The 22,306-nt window shown below is 52.0% G+C and overlaps 1 protein-coding gene across 2 annotated transcripts; it reads left to right on the top strand.

Annotated features, from left to right (window-relative positions):
* Positions 1-9,091: 9,091 nt before the first annotated feature.
* Positions 9,092-19,887, top strand: CNN1 (calponin 1). Of its 2 annotated transcripts, none has more exons than XM_003941767.4 (7): positions 9,092-9,246; positions 11,309-11,430; positions 16,661-16,727; positions 16,816-16,953; positions 17,415-17,525; positions 18,886-19,032; positions 19,113-19,887. In XM_003941767.4, exons 1-7 carry the CDS (start codon positions 9,184-9,186, stop codon positions 19,356-19,358), a joined length of 894 nt encoding a protein of 297 aa, XP_003941816.2. In that variant the 5' UTR covers positions 9,092-9,183; the 3' UTR covers positions 19,359-19,887. The 2 variants fall into 2 exon arrangements, with proteins under 2 accessions (XP_003941816.2, XP_010327806.2); XM_010329504.3 differs by lacking the exon at positions 9,092-9,246 and adding an exon at positions 10,900-10,924.
* Positions 19,888-22,306: the final 2,419 nt, after the last annotated feature.

Raw genomic sequence — 22,306 nt, 5'->3', positions numbered from 1 at the left:
CATAATCCCATTTCTGCAGTCCCTCAGCCTCTGTGGCAGAGCGAGGTGGCATGGGGGCCAGGATGCAAGAAACTACCCTTGAGATACCTCAAGGATTCTGCGCAGTCGCAGCACATCCACCTCATCAGAACTCCTGTGATTGGGCAATCTCAGAAGACCTGTAGCCAATCAGCTGCTTGGCTGGAGCACTTCTCCCTGGCAAGTTGACAGGCAGGCTGGGGGAGACTGGGAGCGCTATTGCCCTCTGCCAGACTCCTGAAGCTACAAACAGGCAGTCAGATCTGCTTAGCTGAGAAGTGGGTAAGATGATGGAGTTGCTGACCTCCGTGGCCTTCAGAGTTCCTGGTGTCCTTCTCTTGAGGTGGTCATAGCTCTTGGTTTTTTTTTAATTTATTCTCCTAGAACTAGTCTTATTATTATTATTTTTTTTATTTTGGAGATGGAGTCTGACTCTGTCACCCAGGTTGGAGTACAGTTGTGCAATCTCAGCTCACTGCAACTTCCGCCTCCCGGGTTCAAGCAATTCTGCTTCAGCCTCCCTAGTAGCTGGGATTACAGGCATGCACCACCACGCCTGGCTAATTTTTGTATTTTTAGTAGAGACGGAGTTTCATCGTGTTGCCCAAGCTGGTCTCAAACTGTTGGGCTCGAGTGATCCTCCTGCTTCAGCCTCCCAAAGGGCTGGGATTACAGGCATTCACCACCATGCCCAATCATTTTTTTTTTTTTTCTTTGAGACGGAGTTTCGCTCTTGTTACCCAGGCTGGAGTGCAATGGCGCGATCTCGGCTCACCGCAACCTCCGCCTCCTGGGTTCAAGCAATTCTCCTGCCTCAGGCTCCCTAGTAACTGGGACTACAGGCACGCGCCACCATGCCCAGCTGATTTTTTGTATTTTTAGTAGAGACGGGGTTTCACCATGTTGACCAGGATGGTCTTGATCTGTTGACCTCGTGATCCACCCGCCTCGGCCTCCCAAAGTGCTGGGATTACAGGCTTGAGCCACCGCGCCCGGCCGCCCAATCATTTTTTTTTTTTTTTTTTATTTTTTTTCTGAGACAGTCTTGCTTTGTTGCCCAGGCTGGAGTGCAGTGGCACAATCTAGGCTCACTGCAACCTCTGTCTCCCTGGTTCAAGAGATTCTGCTGCCTCAGCCTCCTGAGTAGCTGGGATTACAGGCACACGCCACCATGCCCAACAAATTTTTATGTTCTTAGTAGAGGTGGGGTTTCACCATGTTGACCAGGCTGGTCTCAAACTCTTGATCTCATGATCCGTCTGACTCAGCCTCCGAAAGTGTTGGGATTACAGGCATGAGCCACGGTGCCTAGCTATTATTATTATTTTAAAATAGAAATGGGGTCTCACTATGTTACCAAGGTTTGTCTCAAACTCTTGGGGTCCATCGATCCCCTGTCTTGGCTTTCTAAAGTGCTGGGATTACAAGCATGAACTACCACACCAGACCGGGTAGTCTTTTTAAAAACAAGTATGGCTGGGCGCGGTGGCTCACGCCTGTAATCCCAACACTTTGGGAGGCCGAGGTGGGTGGATCACGAGGTCAAGGGATGGAGACCATCCTGGCCAACATGGTGAAACCCCATCTCTACTAAAAGAAATACAAAAATTAGCTGGGCATGGTGGCACATGCCTGTAGTCCCAGCTACTCAGGAGGCTGAGGCAGGAGAATTGCTTGAATCCGGGAGGCGGAGGTTGCAGTGAGCTGAGATTGTGCTACTGCACTCCAGCCTGGCACCTGGCGACAGAGCGAGACTCTGTCTCACAAAAAAAAAAAAAAAAAAAAAAACAAGTATGAGGCCAGCCATCTTGACTCACGCCTATAATCCCAGCACTTTGGGAGGCCAAGGCTGGGGGATCACAAGGACAGGAGATTGAGACCATTCTGGCCAACATGGTGAAACCCTGTCTCTACTAAAATACAAACAAACAAACAAACAAAAAATTAGCTGGGCATGGTGGCAGGTGCCTATAATCCCAGCTACTTGGGAGACTGAGGTGGGGGAATTGAACCTGGGCAGCAGAGGTTGCAGTGAACCGAGACTGTGCCACTGCACTGCAACTGGGTGACAGAGCAAGACTCCATCTCAAAATAAAACAAAAAACAAGTACGTACATATTTTATGCACTGTATGTATTAACACAGAGCACCCTACTATATGTGAGGCCCTGGTACAGTCTTTAACATGCAGTCCCAGAGAGAACCCTAGAAAAAATAGCAGCTTCACTTGTGGAAGATCCTGGCAGACACCACCTTAACCGAGGGACCAACATTAATATCACCAGCAATGAGTCATGGTGATATCATGAAGCCCTTAGTATGACCCACTTAGAAGGGTACATCATCACCTCTCTGGTATTCTTACTAGTAATGTAAACACCTCAGTTTATTCAAGACAAACCAATCTGAAAGACATCTACAAAATAACTGACCAGCACTCTTCAAAAGTGTCAAGGTCCTGAAAGACCCAGGAACTATTATAGACTAGAGGAATATAAGAAGATGTGAAAATTAAATGCAGTGAGGGTGAAGCACAGTGGTGTGCCTGTAGTCCCAGCTATTTTGGAGGCTGAGGCAGGAGGATTGTTTGAGCCCAGGAGTTCGAGTCCAGCCTGGGCAGCATAGTGAGACCTCATCTCCAAGAAAAAAAATAACAAATAATAAATAAATTGTAATGAAGGATCTTGGATTGAATTCTGGAACAGAAAAAGGACATAAGTGGAAAAAGTAAAGAAATCTGCATCAAGTCTGTAGCTTAGTGATAGAATTGTAGCAAAGTTAATGTCTTAATTTTGATAAATGTATCATGGTTATGTAAGATGTTAACATTAGGGGCAGCTGGGTGAAGTGTATATGGGAACTCTCTCTACTAGTAATTTTGCAACTTTTCTGTAGGTCTAAAATTATCTCAGGCTGGGTGTGGTGGCTCACACCTATAATCCCATCATTTTGGAAGGCTGAGGTGGGAAGATCACTTAAGCCCATGAGTTTGAGATCAGCCTGGGCAACATAGGGAGACCCCATCTCAACAACAACAACAACACAACAACAAAATTAGCTAGACACAGAGGCATCTGCCAGCAAAATTAGCTAGACACAGAGGCATCTGCCTGTAGTCCCAGCTACTCAGAAGCCTGAGGCAGGAGAATCCCTTGAGCCTGGGAGGTCCGGGGTACAATGAGCTGTGATTGTGCCACTGCACTCCAGCCTGGGTCACAGAGTGAGACCTTGTGCCAATAAATAAATAAAATCATCTCAGACGGTTAAAAACAAACAAACCTATGAAGCAGGCACTATTTTTTTTTCATTTACGTATTTTTCAGAAGCAGGCACTATTGATACAACCATTTTCCAGAGGAGGAAATTGAGGCACAGTGACGTAAGACACCTGTCCAAGGTCACACAGCCAGGACACACAGACATGTCTCAAAGCCACAGAGTATAGATCTGGAGTCCCCACTCTTTTTTTCTTCTTTTTTGAGACAGAGTTTCACTCTTGTTGCCCAGGCTGGAGTGCAATGGCACAATCTTGGCTCACCGCACCCTCCGCCTCCTGGGTTTAAGTGATTATCCTGCCTCAGCCTCCCAAGTAACTGGGATTACAGGCATGTGCCACCATGCCTGGCTAATTTTGTATTTTCAGTAGAGATGTGGTTTCTCCATGTAGGTCAGGTTGATCTTGAACTCCTGACCTCAGTTGATCTGCTCACCTCGGCCTCCCAAAGTGGTTGGATTACAGGCATGAGCCACCGCACCCAGCTCTCCCACTTTTTTTTTTTTTTTTTTTTTTTTTTTTCAGATGGAGTTTCACTCCTGACCTCAGGTGATTTGCCTGCCTTGGCCTCTGAGAGATTACAGATGTAATCCCCTGTTGGGATTACAAGCATGAGCCACTGCACCCGACCATGCCACTGCATTTTAGTCTGGGTGAAAAAGAGAAGAAAAGAATGCTTGGCAACATGCAGTACAGGGGAGGCTGTGGGAAGATTGTTGATGAGTGTGGGCAATTTGTTGATAGTTTTCCAAATGACAAATGCCCTTACCTTCTCAACAAGCATATTCTCTATTTTAGAATATTCCTCAGAAGTACAAGTGTAGGTGTGAAGAATGACATATGTGCAGGAACATTTATTGCAGTGGCCTTGTCATAATAAATCACTGTATAAATCCCATCAACGAAGGATGAGGGAGATAGACAAAGCTGATGTCAAAACATGTAGCATGTTGTTTCAATTAAATGAAGACATTGTAGTGCTGTGCTTAAGAGTAGGGACTCTGGCCAGGTGCAGTAGCTCAGGCCTGTAATCCCAGCCCTTTGAGAGGCTGAGGCAGGAGGATTGCTTGAACCAGAGAGGCAGAGGTTGCATTCAGCCGAGATTGTGCCTCTGCACTCCAGCCTTGGTAACAGAGGGAGACTGTCTCCAAAAAAACAAATACAGTGGCATGATCATAGCTCACTGCAATCTCCAACTTCTAGGCTCAAGTGATCCTCCTGCCTTGGCCTCCCAAAGTGCACTTTTTTAAAAAAAACTTTTTTTTTTTTTTTGGTAGAGGTGGAGCTTCCCCATTTCACCCAGGCTGGTCTTGAACTCCTAGACTCACGGAATCTGCCCATCTTGGCCTCCCAAAGTGTAGAATTACAGACATCAGCCACCACGCCCAGCTAGGTGTGAGTTTTAAACGGTTCTGAGCGTCAAGAAGGTTTTAAGGGCTTCCCTAAAGTTGAGGAGAGGCATGGCTTTCCTTTCATGACTGTCCCAGACTTCGGGAAACCCTGCCTCTTACAAGATCCCACACTTCTCATTTAGATGGTAAACTGAGGCACAGAGAGGCTAGAGTCTGGAAAATGCCAAAAAGGAGTGAATAAGGTATGACATCAGGCAGTCAGTGATGGGGATGTCTGAGACTGGGGCCTCCATATGGGATCAGCCCCATCTACCAGAGAGACACGAAGAGAGACACACGCAATGCGGCGACAGCGACACGAAGAGAAACAGAGTGACTGAAAGACCGAGAACAGAAACAGAAACACAGAGACAAAGGCAGAGACCGAAAAAGGCTCGGCGACCCAAAGACGGAAATACAGAGACAAATCAGAGGGATAAGGCAGTCCCAGAAAGGGCTGTCCCCTGAGGGGACCCGGGGCTGCCCTGTTGGGGGAAGCGCCACGAGCTCCCCCACCTCGCCCCGTCGTGCCTGGGAAGTGACTTCAGAGCCCGTGCAGATTCTATAAATGGCCAGGAGGCCGCGGGCCGGAGGGCGGGGCCGAGTGACTCATCGCGTGACGTCATCACCGCCTGGACTTCGCCAGGCCTCGCCCCCGCCCCTCCCGGGCCGCCAGGGGGCGCTGGCCGCAGGTCCTCACATACGCAGAGCGAGGGCCGCTCAGCTTGGGCGGGATCAAGGAATCTGCGGTTTCGAATCCCGCCCCTGCCACCCTCGAGGTGTATGACCTGGCCATTCGGCTTCACCTCCCTGTGCCTCGTATAGACCCACCTCATAGGGCTGTCCTAAGGAATGAGTTAACAGACTCAAAGCTCTTAGTACATAGCAGGTGCTAATTATTAGTTCATTTTATGTACTTCCTATTTTTTCTTCCTTCCTTCCTTCCTTTTTCTTTCTTTCTTTTAGTAGTTCACTGCCATTTCCTTTTTTTTTTTATTTATTTAATAGAGATGAGATCTTGCTATGTTGCCCAAGCTGCATGCAAACTTCCGGGCTCAAGTGATCCTCCCACCTTGGCCTCTTATTTTATGTATTTTTGTGTACGTTCAACATATCACGACATGCCATCAACTAGCACATTGCCTTAGCTCAGTGGTTTGCGAACAGGGGTGATCTGCTTCTACCTCAACCCCAGCCAGGGGACATTCAGCAATGTGTGTAGACATTTCTTTTTTAAATCTTTCTTTCTCTCTCTCTTTTTTTTTTTTTTTTTTGTTGTTGTTGTTGTTGTCGTCGTTGTTTTGTTTTGTTTTGTTTTAAGGAGCGGAAAGTTTAATAGGCAAGAAAGAAAAAAGATAGAAGAAAAGGGCTCCCCTGTACGGAGGGAGCAAGGCTCCAAACAGACAAACCCCCTTAAATTTTTTTTTTTTTTTTTTTTGGTGGGAGATGAAGTCTTGCTCTGTTGCTCACTACAGTGGCAATCTTGGCTCACTGCAACCTCCGTCTCCCGGATTCAAGCTATTCTCCTGCCTCTCGGATCTCCTGACCTCGTGATCTGCCTGCCTTGGCCTCCCAAAGTGCTCAGATTACAGGCCTGAGCCACTGAGCCCAGCCAGTTTTCCTCTTTTAGAGACTATGGTCTTGCTATGTTGGTGAAACTCCTGGGCTCAAGCAATCCTCTCACCTCAGCCTCCTTAGTAGCTGGGACTACAGGCTCCTGCCACCTTGCCAAAACATTTCTGTTTATTACAACTAAGAGGGTGCTACTGGCATCTGGCAGGTAGAGGCCAGGGATGCTGCTTGAAGTCCTACAATGAATGCCTAGGATAGCCCCCACCCATGAAGAATTATGCGGCCTCAACTATCAACAGTGCAGAGGTTGCAAAACCCCACCTTAGCCTCATAATTGAGGTTCATGGAGCATGGTCTTAAATTGTCCTCTGACCCTGGCCTGCTCTGTGATGCTGGAAAAGTGATTCCAAGCCCCCGTGCCTCAGTTTCCCCACCCGTAAGTACTTGTATTAATAATAACAGTGTCGGCTGGGCATGGTGGCTCATGCCTGTAATTCCAGCACTTTGGGAGGCTGAGGTGGGCTGATCATGTGAGGTCAGGAGTTCGAGAACAGCCTGACTAACATGGCAAAAGCCCGTCTCTACTTAAAATACAAAAAGTAGCCAGGCATGGTGGCAGGTGCCTGTAATCCCAGCTTCTCGGGAGGCTGAGGCAGGAGAATCACTTGAACCTCAGAGGTGGAGATTGCAGTGAACTGAGATCGTGCCACTGCACTTCAGCCTGAGGGACAGAGTGAGACTCTGTCTCCAAAATAATAACAATAATAAGGCCAGGGATGGTGGCTCATGCCTGTAATCCCAGCACTTTGGGAGGCTGAGGCGGGTGGATCACCTGAGGTCAGGGGTTTGAGACCAGCCTGGCTAACATGGCAAAACCCCATCTCTACTAAAAAATACAAAAATTAGCCAGGTGTGATGGCAGGCACCTGTAATTCCAGCTACTTGGGAGGCTGAGGCAGAAGAATTGCTTGAACCCAGGAGGTGGAGGTTGCAGTGAGCTGAGACCGTGCCACTGCATTCCAGTCGGGGGACTCTGTCTCCAAATAATAATAATAATAATAATAATAATAACAGTGTCCACCTCTGAGGGTGTCATGAGAATTGAGTGGATGTTTGTACTGAGCTTGGAACATGGCCTAACATAGGGCTGTAGTTATCTGACTATTGCAGCCATACCATTAGCATGTAACCAATAAACTGCACGTCCTTAACATGTCATTAGTGTGCAGCAGGTTGCAGACATGTCATCCAAGTGTCACAGACATGGCCTTCACTCATGTAGCATGATATGGTCATAGCATCCACCCCTGTGGTCCAGGGGTGACATCTGGCTAGGTAGGTCTGCTTGACAGGGACATAGTTCATGGCCTGGGGCTTGCCAACAAAGTCACGCTGTGGTTCAGGTGACACACAGGTGGATGTCAGGGGGTAAGATTCAGGATCTATGCTCCCCCAGGTCCTTATGAGGGACTGGAGAGGACAGAACTGGGGTGCTGGGCCCTCAGCATAAAGAATGCTATGTGCTGGGCATGGTGACTCATGCCCATAATTCCAGCATTGTGGGAGGCCAAGGCAGGTGGATTGCTTGAGCCCAGGAATCTGAGACCAGCCTGGGCAACATAGAGAGACCCCATCTCTAAAAAAAAATTAGCCAGGTTGGTGGCACAAGTCTGTAATTCTAACTACTTGGGAGGGCTGAGGTGGGAGGATCACTTGAGCCTAGGAGGTCAAGGCTATGGTGAGCTGTGATTGTGCCACTGCACTCCAGTCCAGGGGCAGAGTGAAACCTTGCCTAAAAAAAAAAAAAAAAAAAAAAGCCGGGTGCAGTGGCTCAAGCCTGTAATCCCAGCACTTTGGGAGGCCGAGGCGGGTGGATCACGAGGTCGAGAGATCGAGACCATCCTGGTCAACATGGTGAAACCCCATCTCTACTAAAAATACAAAAAAAAAATTAGCTGGGCGTGGTGGCACGTGCCTGTAATCCCAGCTACTCGGGAGGCTGAGGCAGGAGAATTGCCTGAACCCAGGAGGCGGAGGTTGCGGTGAGCCAAGATTGCGCCATTGCACTCCAGCCTGGGTAACAAGAGCGAAACTCCGTCTCAAAAAAAAAAAAGGCTGCCAGGTGCAGTGGTACGTGCCTGTGGTCCTAGCTACTCAGGAGGCTGAGGCAGGAGAATCACTTAAACCTGGGAGGTGAAGGTTACGGTGAGCCAAGATTGTGCCATTGCACTCCAGCCTGGGCAACAAGAGTGAAATTCTGTCTCAAAAAAAAAAAAGAAGGCAGCTATGGCCTGAGTCCTTCTGCTGTGGCCGGCACTGTGCTGGGCATGTCAGAGGCATATTTCTTTTTATCTTTACGACTTTTCCATGAGGCAGGCACTATCATTAGCCCATTTTACAGATGTGGCCATAGAGGCCCAGAGATGACAAGGGGCTTGCCTAAGGCTATAGATTGTTGGTATCTGGAGGTAAACCCAGGATGATGCTCAGTAAACTACCATGGGATTCAGTTGTGCCTCAAGACTTCAGAGAGATAGGGAGAGATGACCTCAGAGACAAAGAGACTCAGAGACCCAGCCAGAGGCCCAGTGGGCAGTGGGAGGGGTGGGTGGAAGAAGGCTGGTCTCTGTCTGACCAAGCCCCCCCAGAATAACGCAGGCTGCCCCCCTAGGTGGAAACAATGACACAACCAGCTCCCAATACCAAGGGCCTGACATCACAAGTGGGGGGAGGCAGCGGAGGTGGGGGGGTGCCCCGCCCCTTGGCAGGCCCCCTCAGCCAATGGAACGGCCTTGGAAGAGACCCGGGCCGCCTCCAGAGCTTCAAAAACGTGCGAGGAGGGAAGAGGGTGCAGACGGAGCTTCAGCTGCTGCTGCGGTCCTCAGCGTCAGTGCTGCCACTGCCCGTCGCCAGAGCCCATCGGCCAGCATGTCCTCTGCTCACTTCAACCGAGGCCCTGCCTATGGGCTGTCAGCTGAGGTTAAGAACAAGGTATGGCTGGGGGGCCTTCCTGGCCTGGCCCACATGCCCTGCCAGGCCAGAGCCCCTTGCTTGGGGTCCCTTGAACCCCCTCCTGCCTGTCCCATGTGACTTGGAAACAGAGGGGGAAAAGGGAGTGATACGGGATAGGGGCTGCCTGTCTCTCCCCCTGAACATCCCAGAGCCCCCAGCTATGGTTGGGGTGCAATGGGGGGCACAAAGCCACACATAAACAGAGGAGGTCAGTCCATGGCAAAGATATCCACCTAATCAGTCTTCTGATAACCTTTTGTGTTCTTTGGGGGAACAACATAGGGGGAAGACTTGTGGATTTTCCCATACCCCCTTACCTGAAAATAAATTAGAGCGCACTTGAGAGCTGGTGCCCCTGGGAAGTGAAGCCCAGAAAGGATAAGAGATCTTGAAGGCAGAGGGGGACGGTGGAGGGCAGGAAATGGGCATCAGAAGTGCTCAGGGGTCTCCTAACTGTGGAGCTAGGAAGACACCTTGACATCACCTTCATGCTATGGAGGGGTAAACTGAGGGTAGGAGAGGAGAGGCAAAATGCTGCGGTCCCCGGTAAAGCAGGTACAGCGCTCCGACCCTGGACTCACCCCCCACACCAGGATGGGGTCAGCTTCTCCCGGCGGGGTAGGGGGAGAGCTTGAAGTTTTCAGCCCACTGGAATCGTCCCAACAGCACGGCCGAAGGAGGAGTTCCTGCCCCATTTGACAGAGGGGAACACTGAGGCTCAGGGTGGCTTTTCCCAGGGTCCCATGGTGAGGAAGTCGGGGGCTGGGTTGGAACCTGGATCGGGGGATCCTCGGGGTTGGAGGAGGGGGCTGGTGGGGGGCGGGTCCTCAGGCGGGAGACAGATCCCAGCGCCGCCCTCCTCCCCCCAGCGCCGGCCCCAGAGCCGCGCAGAGCCGCCGCGCCTTATAAGGCGGCCTCGGGGAGCCGGGGACACGCTATATAAGGGCGGGTTTGCTTTATAAAGCCGGACTGGTGGCGTGGGGGGCAGCAGGGCTGGGGCCAGGTGAGGGGGCCGCCCCTCCCATCTCCCCCCACCCACCCTGGAGAAGAAGGGGCAGCCCGGTCCCCTAGGGGCTGGGAGCGTGGCTGGGCTGGGGCGGAGGGTTCTAGAGAAATGGGAGTGGGGGAGGGGGGCACAGTGGAGAGAGGGAAAAGCTGGGGGAGAGGCAGACAGAGATACTGGGAGCCTGAGACACCCTAGGGACAGACACGGGGAGGGCGAGCCGGGAGTCAGATAAGCCCTAGACAGGGATGGAGGGGCTGAGAGGAGAGACAGAGCCCCACCCCCATCTCAGGCAGGAAACCTGGAGACAGAAAAAGACCTAGAGAAGCTGAGATGCAAGACCCAGGAGTCCCACCCCCGCCCAGGCAGGGTCTAGCCACCCAGAGAGATGGGGACCTCAAGAATGGGCCAAGGAAAGACAGAACTGGGAAGAGGGAGACAGAGGAGTCAGGCGGTGGGATAAGGGGGCGAGAGACACACAGACCGTGCAAGGGGTGAGCATTAAGACAGAGGCAAGCCCCCAGCCCTAACCAGAGACAGAGCCCTGGAGCTGAAGACCTGAGGGACATGGAGAGACAGAGGTGTATGAGGAGCACTCTTCTGCAAGCCAGCACCCGGAGGCACCTCCGTAGACCTCCTTCTCTGCTTCATGAGGTGCCCCCTCTTCCAACAGGGGGCACAGAGGGGGCAGGACTAGAGGAAAAGCAGCCCCAAGTTTGGCCTGAATGGAAAACCAGGGGGCCTGGCGCAACCTCTCTAGCTCAGAGGATCCAGCTCCCCACACCCCATCCCTCATCTCATTCACTGGTGCCAAACCTCAGAATGCCCGGAATGGCCCCCTGGGCAGGTGCCACCTCGGCCCTGGCTCTCAGCCCTCCCCAGCCCCCCCACCAACTATGGATCTGGGGCAAAATTACCTTAGTTGGGAAGGACCCGGGAGATCAGGCTCTAGGTGGCTCGGATAGGACCCAGGGAGCCCAGGTTGGCCCACTGCATCCTCACCCCTTTCTCTGTGCCCCCTCTCCCCCGCCACCCCAGCTGGCCCAGAAGTATGACCATCAGCGGGAGCAGGAGCTGAGAGAGTGGATCGAGGGGGTGACGGGCCGTCGGATCGGCAACAACTTCATGGACGGCCTCAAAGATGGCATTATTCTTTGCGAGTGAGTGAGGCTCTGAAAGCCCAGACCCTGCACCCCCACCCCCAAGTCTGGGCAGCCCCTCAACCCTCAAAACAACCATGATTCTGGAACTGACTTGAGCACTTTCTGTCAGTTACCTTTGGGATGGCCAGTCATCATTGTGCCCATTTAACAGGCATAAAAAACTGAGGCTCAGTTAGGTGAAATACATTGCCCCAAGTCCCACACTGTTTCAAGGGAATTGACTCTGGAATCTTAACCACCATGCTATGCAGGGTAGGCCCATCTATGGCAACCAGAGTCCCCAGAAAGAGCAGTCACAGCTAAAAAGCAGCAGCCAACAGCTGTTCATGGCTGGCTTGGTGACCCAAGGAGAGAGGTATGGCAATAATTAAAGTAGGCCCTGGTTTTCTTTATGGTTTTTGTTTTGTTTTGTTTTTTTGAGATAGAGTCTTGTTCTGTTGCACAGGCTGGAGTGAAGTGGCACCATTTCAGCTCACTGCAACCTCTGCCTCTGGGGTTCAAGTGATTCTCCTGCCTCAGCCTCCCCAAAAGCTGGGATTATAGGCATGTGCCACCATGCCCAACTAGTTTTTGTATTTTTTTTTTTTTTTTGAGACGGAGTTTCGCTCTTGTTACCCAGGCTGGAGTGCAATGGCGCGATCTCGGCTCACCGCAACCTCCGCCTCCTGGGTTCAGGCAATTCTCCTGCCTCAGCCTCCTGAGTAGCTGGGATTACAGGCATGCGCCACCATGCCCAGCTAATTTTTTTTGTATTTTTAGTAGAGACGGGGTTTCACCATGTTGACCAGGATGGTCTCGATCTCTTGACCTTGTGATCCGCCCGCCTCGGCCTCCCAAAGTGCTGGGATTACAGGCTTGAGCCACCGCGCCCGGCTTGTATTTTTTTTTTAGTAGACATAGGCTGGTCTCGAACTCCTGACCTCAAGTGATCCACCTGCCAAAGTTCTGAGATTACACGCTTGAGCCACCTTGCCCAATCTTCTTTTTTTTTTTTTTTTTGAGATAGACCTTGCTCTGTTGCCCAGGCTGGAGTGTAATGATGGAATCTCGGCTCACTGCAACCTCTGCCTTCCAAGTTCAAGCGATTCTCGTGCTTCAGCCTCCTGAGTAACTGGGATTACAGGTGCCCACCACCACACTCAGCTGATTTTTGTATTTTTAGTACAGACGGTGTTTCACCATGTTGATCAGGATGGTCTCGATCTCTCGACCTCGTGATCTACCCGCCTCGGCCTCCCAAAGTGCTGGGATTACAGGCGTGAGCCACCATGCCCGGCCTCATGTTTTATTTTATTTTATTTATTTATTTAGAGACGGAGTCTGGGCCGGGCGCGGTGGCTCAAGCCTGTAATCCCAGCACTTTGGGAGGCCGAGGCGGGTGGATCACGAGGTCGAGAGATCGAGACCGTCCTGGTCAACATGGTGAAACCCCGTCTCCACTAAAAATACAAAAAACTAGCTGGGCGTGGTGGCGCCTGCCTGTAATCCCAGCGACTTAGGAGGCTGAGGCAGGAGAATTGCCTGAGCCCAGGAGGCGGAGGTTGCGGTGAGCCAAGATCGTGCCATTGCACTCCAGCCTGGGTAACAAGAGTGAAACTCCGTCTCAAAAAAAAAAAAAAAAAAAAAAAAAGAGACGGAGTCTGGCTCTATTGCCTGGGTTACCTTGTTCCATTGCCATCCACTAGGAACAAGGAATTGGCAGGTGGTGAGGTGGGCATGCTGGTGTCCCAGCTCAGACAGATACATAGTAAGATCTGGATAACATAATAAGATCCTATCTCTACAAAAAAAATTTTGTTGTGATTAGCCGGGCATGGGGGCATGCGCCTGTGGTCCCAACTACTCAGGAGGCTGAAGCGGAAGGATCACTTGAGTCCTGGAGGTCAAGGCTGCAGTGAGCTATGATTGCACCACTGTACTCCAGCCTGGGTGACAGTGAAACCCCGTCTCAAAAAAAAAGAAAAAAAAAAGAAAATGTAGTACAGTCACCCACCCACTTGGTAATTCACTCATTCATTCATGCAAGAAGCATTTATGAGTTCCTGCTGTGTGCCAGGCTCTGGTCTAGGGACTAGGAACCGTGAACAGAACAGACTCAACTCAGAGCTTGACTTTTAGTCCTAGTTGAGGAGATCAATCAAATAGTTGATCAAATAATCACAGACTTGCCTGTGGTGATAAGTGTCCTGGGGAAACCCCAAGTAGGAAAGGAAGATAGGAGGGTCGAGCGTGTGTGTGGCGAGTGGAGGGGCTGCAGTTTCCTAGAGAGTGGTCTAGAGACCAGGCTTGGTGGCTCACTCCTGTAATCCCAGCACTTTGAGAGGCTGAGGCAGGCAGATCACCTGAGGTAAGGAGTTCAAGACCAACCTGACCAACATGGTGAAACCCTATCTCTACTAAAAGCACAAAATTAGCTGGGCATGGTGGCACATGCCTGTAGTCCCAGCTACTTGGGAGACTGAGGCAGGAGAATTGCTTGAACCTGGGAGGCGGAGGTTGCAGTGAGAAGATTGTGCCATTGCACTCCAGCCTGGGCAACAAGAGCGAAACTCCATCTTAAAAAAAAAAGAGAGAGAGAGAGAGAGAGAGCGGTCTGAGAGGCCTCCGTGAAGAGGTGACATTTGAACAGAACCTTGAATGAAGTGAGGGAGGCTCAGGGGACCTGAGAGAAGAGTAAGGAAAGCAGACGGGGCAGCCAGTGCAAAGGCCTGGGGTAGGAACGTGCTTGGGGTGTTCAAGAAACAAGGAGGAGGCTGGTGTGACGGGCACCAAATGATTGAGAGGAAGTTGATATGAAGTCACAGAGTGAACTGAGAGTCGATGGTGGAGGACCTTTTATTTCATGTATTTATTTATTTAGAGACAGCGTCTTGCTCTGTTGCCCAGGCTGGAGTACAGTGGTGCAATCATAGCTCACTACAGCCTCGACTTCCTAGGCTCAATTGATCCTCCTACCCCAGCCTCTTCAGCCCCAGCCTCCTCAGTAGTTGGGAGTAGAGGTGCATGTCACCACGCCCTTTTTTTTTTTTTTTTTTTTTTTTTTGTAGAGACATGGGTCTCACCATGTTGCCCAGGCTGATTTCAAACTCCTGGGCTCAAGCCATCCTCCTGTCTTAGCCTCCCAAAGCACTGGGATTACAGGCATGAGCCATTGCTTCCAGTTTACAAAGGGCCTTTTAGTCATACAGAGGAGTTAGGATTTCATTCTGAAGGCAATGGGAGGCTACAGAGGATTTGGAACTGGAGGGTAAATTGAATTGTTTTAGCAAGGCCATTCTGGGCCGGTTATGGTGGCTCTCGCCTATAATCCCTGCACTTTGGGAGGCCAAGGCAGGTGTATCACTTGAGGTTGGGAATTTGGAACCAGCCTGATCAACATGATGAAACCCCATCTCTACTAAAAATACAAAAAAATTAGCTGGGCATAGTGGTGGGTGCTGTAATCCCAGCTACTTGGGAGGCTGAGGCAGGAGAATTGCTTGAACCCAGCAGGTGGAGGTTGCCGTGAGATCACATCACGCCACTGCACTCCAGCCTGGGTGACAAATTGAGACTCCATCTAAAAAAAAAAAAAAAAAAAAAGTCATTCTGACTGCTGGATGAAGAAGAGCCTGCTGCAGGGGATGAGGTAGAAGTTGGTAGCCCATTACAGGAGCCCAGGAAACAGACTGTGGTGGCTCAGACCCAGGAGGAGATGGCGGGGAGCAGTGGGGGGGCTTCTGGACGTATTAAAAGGCAGAGGGTAGGCCCAGTGCAGGTGGAGGGACTGAATATGAGGCTAAGAGAAGGAGAAATTGGGAGCCAGGTGCAGTGGCTCACGTCTGTAATCCCAGCACGTTGGGAAGCCAAGATGGGTGGATCTCCTGAGGTTGGGAGTTCAAGACCAGCCTGACCAACATGGAGAAACCTCGTCTCTACTAAAAAAAAAAATACAAAATTAGCTGGATGTGGTGGCGCATGCCTGTAATCCCAGCTACTTCGGAGGCTGAGGCAGGATAATTACTTGAACCTGGGAGGCAGGGGTTTCGATGAGCTGAGATCGTGCCACTGCACTCCAGCCTGGGCAACAAGAGCAAAACTCCATTTCAATAAATAAATAAATAAAATAAGAAGGAGAAAGTGGGAGTTGAGGGCAAGTCCGAGGGCTCTGGCTGAGCACCTAGAAGCAGGCATTGCTAGGCAGTGAAGATGGAGGGAGAGGGAGTCTGGAGGGGGAAGCTGCGTGTCGGGAGTCTGGCAGGATGAGTTTGATTTGAGACACCCAGACGCCCACAGAGGGAGCTGGATGAGACCAAGAGAAACCCAGGCTGCAGGGAGATGAAGGAGTTGCTGGCATATGGAGGCAGTTAAAGTCAGCAGACTGAATGAGGCCAGGCGCTGCAGCTCACACCTGTAATCTCAGGATTTTGCAAGGCCGAGGCAAGAGGATCACTTGAGCCCAGGAGTTCCAGACCAGCTTGGGCAATACAGTGAAACCCCATCTTTACAAAAAAAAAAAAAAAAAAAAAAAAGATAGCCAGGTGTGGTGGTACACACTTATGATCCCAGCTACTTGGAAGGCTGAGGTGGGAGGATCGCTGGAGCCTGGGAAGTTGAGGCTGCTGCAGTGAGCTGTGATTGCACCACTGCACTGTAGCCTGGGCGACACAGCCAGATCCTGTGCCAGACAAAAAAAAAAAGAAAAAGACTGAATGAGATCATTAAAGGGGTCAGAGAACAGGCCCCTGTGGGCTCCCTGCTGTCTACAAGAGAAAAGGATGCTGAGACACTGGAGGGTAACATGAATTGTTTTAAAAAAGGCCATTCTGGGCCGGGCACAGTGGCTCAAGCCTATAATCCCAGCACTTTGGGAGGTCAAGGCAGGCGTATCACTTCAGGTCAGTAGTTCAAAACCAGCCTAACCGACACGGTGAAACCAAATCTCCACTAAAAACACAAGAAAATTAGCCAGGCAGCGAGCCTTGGGAAATCTTGGAGACTCGGACACACCTTGGATGAGGAGGCTTTTTGATTGTGACCTGAGTCTAGCTCCCTGGCATCAGTGCCCCATTTGTATGTGTGCTTGGGTGGTTTGGAGGGGCTGTAGCTGAGAGCTGACGGCAGGGAGAAGTGACACTAGGGCATGGCATGGCCCCTTGTGGTCATCCTGACCCCATCCTCCCCCACTGGGCTAGGCTGGGTAAGGAGTAGGGGGACACCTTTCTTAGCCCCTCCCCACTCTTCTCAGATTCATCAATAAGCTTCAGCCAGGCTCTGTGAAGAAGATCAATGAATCAACCCAAAATTGGCACCAGGTGAGCCCCGACCCAATCTCTTCCATCCTTGCCCACAACACCTCAGACCTCCACCGCCCCCCAGTGACCATCGCCTGCCCCCCTCTAGCTGGAGAACATCGGCAACTTCATCAAGGCCATCACCAAGTACGGGGTGAAGCCCCATGACATCTTTGAGGCCAATGACCTGTTTGAGAACACCAACCACACCCAGGTGCAGTCCACCCTCCTGGCCCTGGCCAGCATGGTGAGTGTGGGTGCAGGCCGGGCAGTGGACAGTGGGCAGCCCGGGCTGGGATGCATGTGTGGCCGCTTGTGCCCCCGAGCTCAGTGTGGCCCAGGCGTGGTGGCTCATGCCTGTAATCCCAACACTTTGGGAGGCCTAGGAGGGCTGATCGCTTGAGGCTGGGAGTTCGAGACCAGCCTGGCAACATGCTGAAATGCCATCTCTACTAAAAATACAAAAATGAGCTGGTCATGGTGGCACATGTCTGTAATCCCAGCTACTCAGGAGGACGAGGCAAGAGAATCGCTTGAACCCAGGAGGCGGAGGCTGCAGTGAGCCGAGACTGCGCCACTCACTGCACTCTAGGCTGGGTGACAAAGCGAGACTCTGTCTCATAAATAAATAAATAAAAAACAGTGTCCATGGGGACTGTGCAGTGGGGCGTCCCCCTCGTCAGTCCCTGCTCTCCCTGCCCCACCCAGGCCAAGACGAAAGGAAACAAGGTGAACGTGGGGGTGAAATACGCAGAGAAGCAGGAGCGGAAATTTGAGCCAGAGAAGCTAAGAGAAGGGCGGAACATCATCGGGCTTCAGGTACATCCCTATCCTCTCCACACAGAGGTCAAGGAGGCCAGGAAGGCACTCTGGTGTCTTCAGGCTTTTGGGGACGGGATATTCAGCATTAACTATACTATAGGCCGCGTACTACCCTTATCCACATCTTCTGTTCACTAACTCACTCACTCTGCCAACACCCCTAGCAGAGAGATGCTGTTGTCACTATACTTGTTCCACGAACGGGAAAACAGGCCGGGAGAAGCTGGCTCACTTTTGCCCAGATCTTCCAACTGAGACATGGCAGGCTGAGACTGGAATGCTGGAAGTCAGTCATGTGATAGGCCCAGTCTGGGCCTCAGTTTCCAGTCTGGAAACGGTGCCTCAGGCAGGGTGCAGTGGCTTACACCTGTAATTCCAGCACTTAGGGAGGCTGAGGCAGGAGGATTGCTTGAGGTCAGGAGTTTCACACCAGCCTGGGCAAAATAGAGAGATCCCGCCACTGCCATCTCTACAAAAAAATTTAAGAATTTAGCCAAATGTGTGGTGGCTGAAGTGAGAGCATCACTTGAGCCCCAGGAGTTCAAGGTTACAATGAGCTATGATTGCATCATTGCACTCTAGCCTGGGGGACAGAGCGAGACCCTGTCTCTGAAAAATGAAAATTGGCTGGGCAAAGTGGCTCATGCCTGTAATCCCAGCACTTTGGGAGGCCGAGGCGGGTGGATCAACTGAAGTCAGGAATTTGAAGCCAGCTAGTCAACATCGTGAAACCCTGTCTCCACCAAAAAGACAAAAATTAGCGGGCGTGGCAGTGAGCAACCGTAGTCCCAGCTACTTGGGAGGCTGAGGCAGGAGAATCACTTGAACCCCGGAGGCAGAGGTTGCAGTGAGCCAAGATCATGCCACTGCATTCCAGCCTGGGTGACAGAATGAGACTCAAATAAAATAAAAATAAAATTAAAGAAGAATAGAATAAAACAAAATAAAATATAAAGATAAAATAAGGCCGGGCATGGTGGCTAACACCTGTAATCCCAGCACTTTGGGAGGCCAAGGTGGGTGGCTCATGAGATCAGGAGTTCAAGACCATCCTGGCCAACATGGTGAAACCCTATCTCTACTAAAACTACAAAAATTAGCTGGGCATGGGGACACTGCCTGTAGCCCCAGCTACTTGCGGGGGCTGAGGCAGGAGAATTGCTTGAACCAGGGAGTCGGAGGTTGCGTGAGCCAAGATCACGCCACTGTACTCCAGCCTGGGCAACAGAGCCAGACTCCATCTCTAAATAAATAAATAAAATAAAACATGAAAACAGTGTCTCATTCTCTCACATCAGCCTCATGACCCACAATGAGGTCTGTAATTCTTGGTGTGATTCTTCTTCTGGCTTCCTAGATGGGCACCAACAAGTTTGCCAGCCAGCAGGGCATGACGGCCTACGGCACCCGGCGCCACCTCTATGACCCCAAGCTGGGCACAGACCAGCCTCTGGACCAGGCGACCATCAGCCTCCAGATGGGCACCAACAAAGGAGCCAGCCAGGTGAGAGGGGCCCCCTGGGGCAAGCCGTCAAGGCCCGGGACCCTGGCTGCCCCACGGCCTGACCACACCGCCCTTCGCAGGCCGGCATGACCGCACCAGGGACCAAGCGGCAGATCTTCGAGCCGGGGCTGGGCATGGAGCACTGCGACACGCTCAACGTCAGCCTGCAGATGGGCAGCAACAAGGGCGCCTCACAGCGGGGCATGACGGTGTACGGGCTGCCTCGCCAGGTCTATGACCCCAAGTACTGCCTGACGCCCGAGTACCCCGAGCTGGGGGAGCCTGCCCACAACCACCACACACACAACTACTACAATTCTGCCTAGGGCCACAAGCCTTCCCTGTCTTCCCCCCGAGGGAGGCTGCTGCTGCTCTTGGCCGGACCCAGCCAGGCCCAGCCAACCCCCTACTCCCTGCATGGCATCCTCCAGCCCCTGTAGAACTCAACCTCTACAGGGTTAGAGTTTGGGGAAAGCAGACTGGGGGGCCCTTCGGGGGGAAGGGGACCCTCCACTCTGTAGTGCTACAGGGTCCAACCTAGAGCTGGGTGTCCCCAACAGCGCCCAAAGGACGCACTGAGCAAAGCTATTCCAGCTGTCCCCCCACTCCCTCACAAGTGGGTACCCCCAAGACCAGAAGCTCCCCCAGCGAAGCCCCCAGAGCCCAGGCTCGGCCTGCTCCCACCCCATTCCCACAGTGGGAGCAAACTGCATGCCCAGAGACCCAGCGGACACACGCAGTTTGGTTTGCAGCGACTGGCATACTACGTGGATGTGACAGCGGCGTTTGTAACGCGAGCACTTTCTTTTTTTTCTATTTCACTGGAGCACAATAAATGGCTGTAAAATCTCCTGAGACCTCAGGGCTGCTCTGTTTTGGATATGCTCCATTTCCCACACACACCTCTGCATGGACACACACGCTCACACGCACCCTAAGACGCACATATACGCTCACATGCACCCAAAGACACACACCTCACTGTAGCCACTCAGCTAGACACAGGACAGGCACCCATCACACTCACATGCAGAGTCCACACACACTCCTCCTTTTACACACACAGAGATGAACATACATCCAGTACATATTCCCCACGACATGTAAAAAAGGCATAGCCAGCCAGGCACAGTGGCTCATGCCAGTAATCCTGGCACATTGGGAGGCTGAGGTAGGCAGATCACCTGAGGTCAGGAGTTTGAGACCAGACTGGCCAACATGGCAAAACCCTGTTTCTGCTAAAAATATAAAAATTAGCAGGACATAGTGGTGCCTGTCTGTAGTCCCAGCTACTGGGGAGGCTGAAGTAGGAGAATCACTTGAGCTCTGGAGGTCTAAGCTATAGTGAGTGGAGTGGTGCCACTGCACTCCGGCCTGGGAAACAGAGCAAGACTCTATCTCAAAAAAAAAAAAAAAAGAAAGAAAGAAAAAAAAGCAAAAAGCATAGCCAGAGAGCCAATTCTCTCTCTCTCTCTCTTTCTCTCTCTCTCTCTCTCACACACACATATACACACACACACATACGAGACCCACACTGCTCTCCCAGAGGCTTGTGGATGGTGACAAAGAACCCAAGAACTGGGCCAGGCATGGTGTCTCACACCTGTAATCTCACCACTTTGGGAGGCCAAGGTGGGCATATCACCTGAGGTCAGGAGTTCCAGACCAGCCTGACTAACATGGAGAAACACTATCTCCACTAAAAATACAAAATTAGCCAGGCGTGGTGGTGCATGCCTGTAATCCCAGCTACTCAGGAGGCCGAGGCAGTAGAATTGCTTGAACCTAGGAAGCGAAGGTTGCGGTGAGCCGAGATTGTGCCATTGCATTCCAGCCTGGGCAAGAAGATCGAAATTTTGTTTCAAAAAAAAAAAAAAAGAGCCCTGTCCCTATACTGGGACCGGCTGGATGGCATATGAATCAGAGTGGCTGCCTGGGTGACCTCGGGCAATCACTTCCCCTCTCTAGACCTGTTTTCCCATAATGGGGACGGTGAGCCCCATGTGGTCATGAAACGACACCCCCAGATGGGGGTGATGATCTAAGTGTTTAATTGCTGGTGAAGATTGGGTACTGTTAGAGAAAGGATGACAAGTAGGGATGCTGGTGGCCCCTGTGGGCAGGGTGAACCATTTAGCCCCAGACTGTGGGGAGGGGAAAGGGAACTGGGAGAGAGACAGTTCTGAGCCAGGGCAATGGCCCTTTGCCGACTGGCACAGGGTACCATAGGGCATAGTTAATCCTGTGTGCCCCGCCCGCTCTCAGACTTCTTAAGGCTGAGCCTGCCAACCCAGGACCCTAAAAGGCTGTGTCCAGGGCCCCAACCTCCACGTTTTAGAGGGGACCCTGTTTTCCCCGTGAGGAGAAAGAAGTCCCCAGTCATCAGGATTCTGTGGAGGAGAGGAGGCAGAGAAGTGAGGAGGGGGGCACAGAGCTGTCTTCTCCCCAGGGAGGGCAGGGGTTGAGGCTGGAACGTGGGGGCCTGTGGAGACAGACACCAGAAGACCCGCGCAGAGACGCACGCAGCCCCTCGGGCCTCGTAAACCGGATTCCAGGCGCTCTTGGCCTGGCTACCGCGAGTCCCGCTCTCCCAGGGCGGCGCGGGGAAGCTATGCTGAGGAGGATCTGTGCCTGGCCCAGGGCCCTGCCTCTTCAGGAAAACAGCACCATATTAGCACTTAGCCTGTGAGGCTGGGGTGGGCAGGCAGCAGGGAGGGCCCCGGGTGCCTGAGGAATGAACCCCCTTTCTGCTAGATCCCAGAGCACCACCACCCTAAACTTAGGTGCCTATCCACCACTCTGCCTATGTGTGCGGGCTCCTGCCAAGGTTAGCGGATCACCAGGGAAGACATGGCAGAGAGGGCCCGGGGGGTGCACAAGGCAGACCCAGTAGCCCAGCCTGGCAGCCAGGGCTTCCGGGACAGCTCAGTGTCTCCTCGGGCCATTCACATCGGTCAGTGCCGTGGATGGGCCCCAGAGCTGCTCAAACCACATCTGGCACTTGCATCCTCAGCGTGGCTCCGGGAGGAAGGTGCCTCCATCCCCCGCACTGTAGCAATGAGGACTCTGAAGCATAGGTCACCTGCCACCTGGGCTCACAAGGCCAGTGGAGGGTCTGGCACTGCCTCAGGCTGCTGTGGTCCTTGTCACCCGTGCAACCAGCTGAGAAGAGACACGAAGCTCCCAGGCACTCCCCATCGGCCGAATCCTACCCCCATGCCAGCCTTCTGAGAACGCTCGGCACCCTTGGATAAAGTTCCCTTTCGTGGACTGT

This window comes from Saimiri boliviensis, chromosome 14 (genome assembly GCF_048565385.1).
Source record: "Saimiri boliviensis isolate mSaiBol1 chromosome 14, mSaiBol1.pri, whole genome shotgun sequence".
In the NCBI taxonomy this organism is placed as follows: Eukaryota; Metazoa; Chordata; class Mammalia; order Primates; family Cebidae; genus Saimiri; species Saimiri boliviensis.
Note: the sequence above shows the minus strand (reverse complement) of the source record. Positions and strands in the feature narration are given on the sequence as shown.

Excerpts from the sequence above, each read along its gene's own strand:
- CNN1 (XM_003941767.4), top strand. The coding sequence starts at position 9,184 with ATGTCCTCTGCTCACTTCAACCGAGGCCCTGCCTATGGGCTGTCAGCT. Across the intron at positions 16,728-16,815 it reads CAACCCAAAATTGGCACCAG|CTGGAGAACATCGGCAACTT; the intron begins GTGAGCCCCGAC and ends GCCCCCCTCTAG. Across the intron at positions 19,033-19,112 it reads CCAACAAAGGAGCCAGCCAG|GCCGGCATGACCGCACCAGG; the intron begins GTGAGAGGGGCC and ends CGCCCTTCGCAG.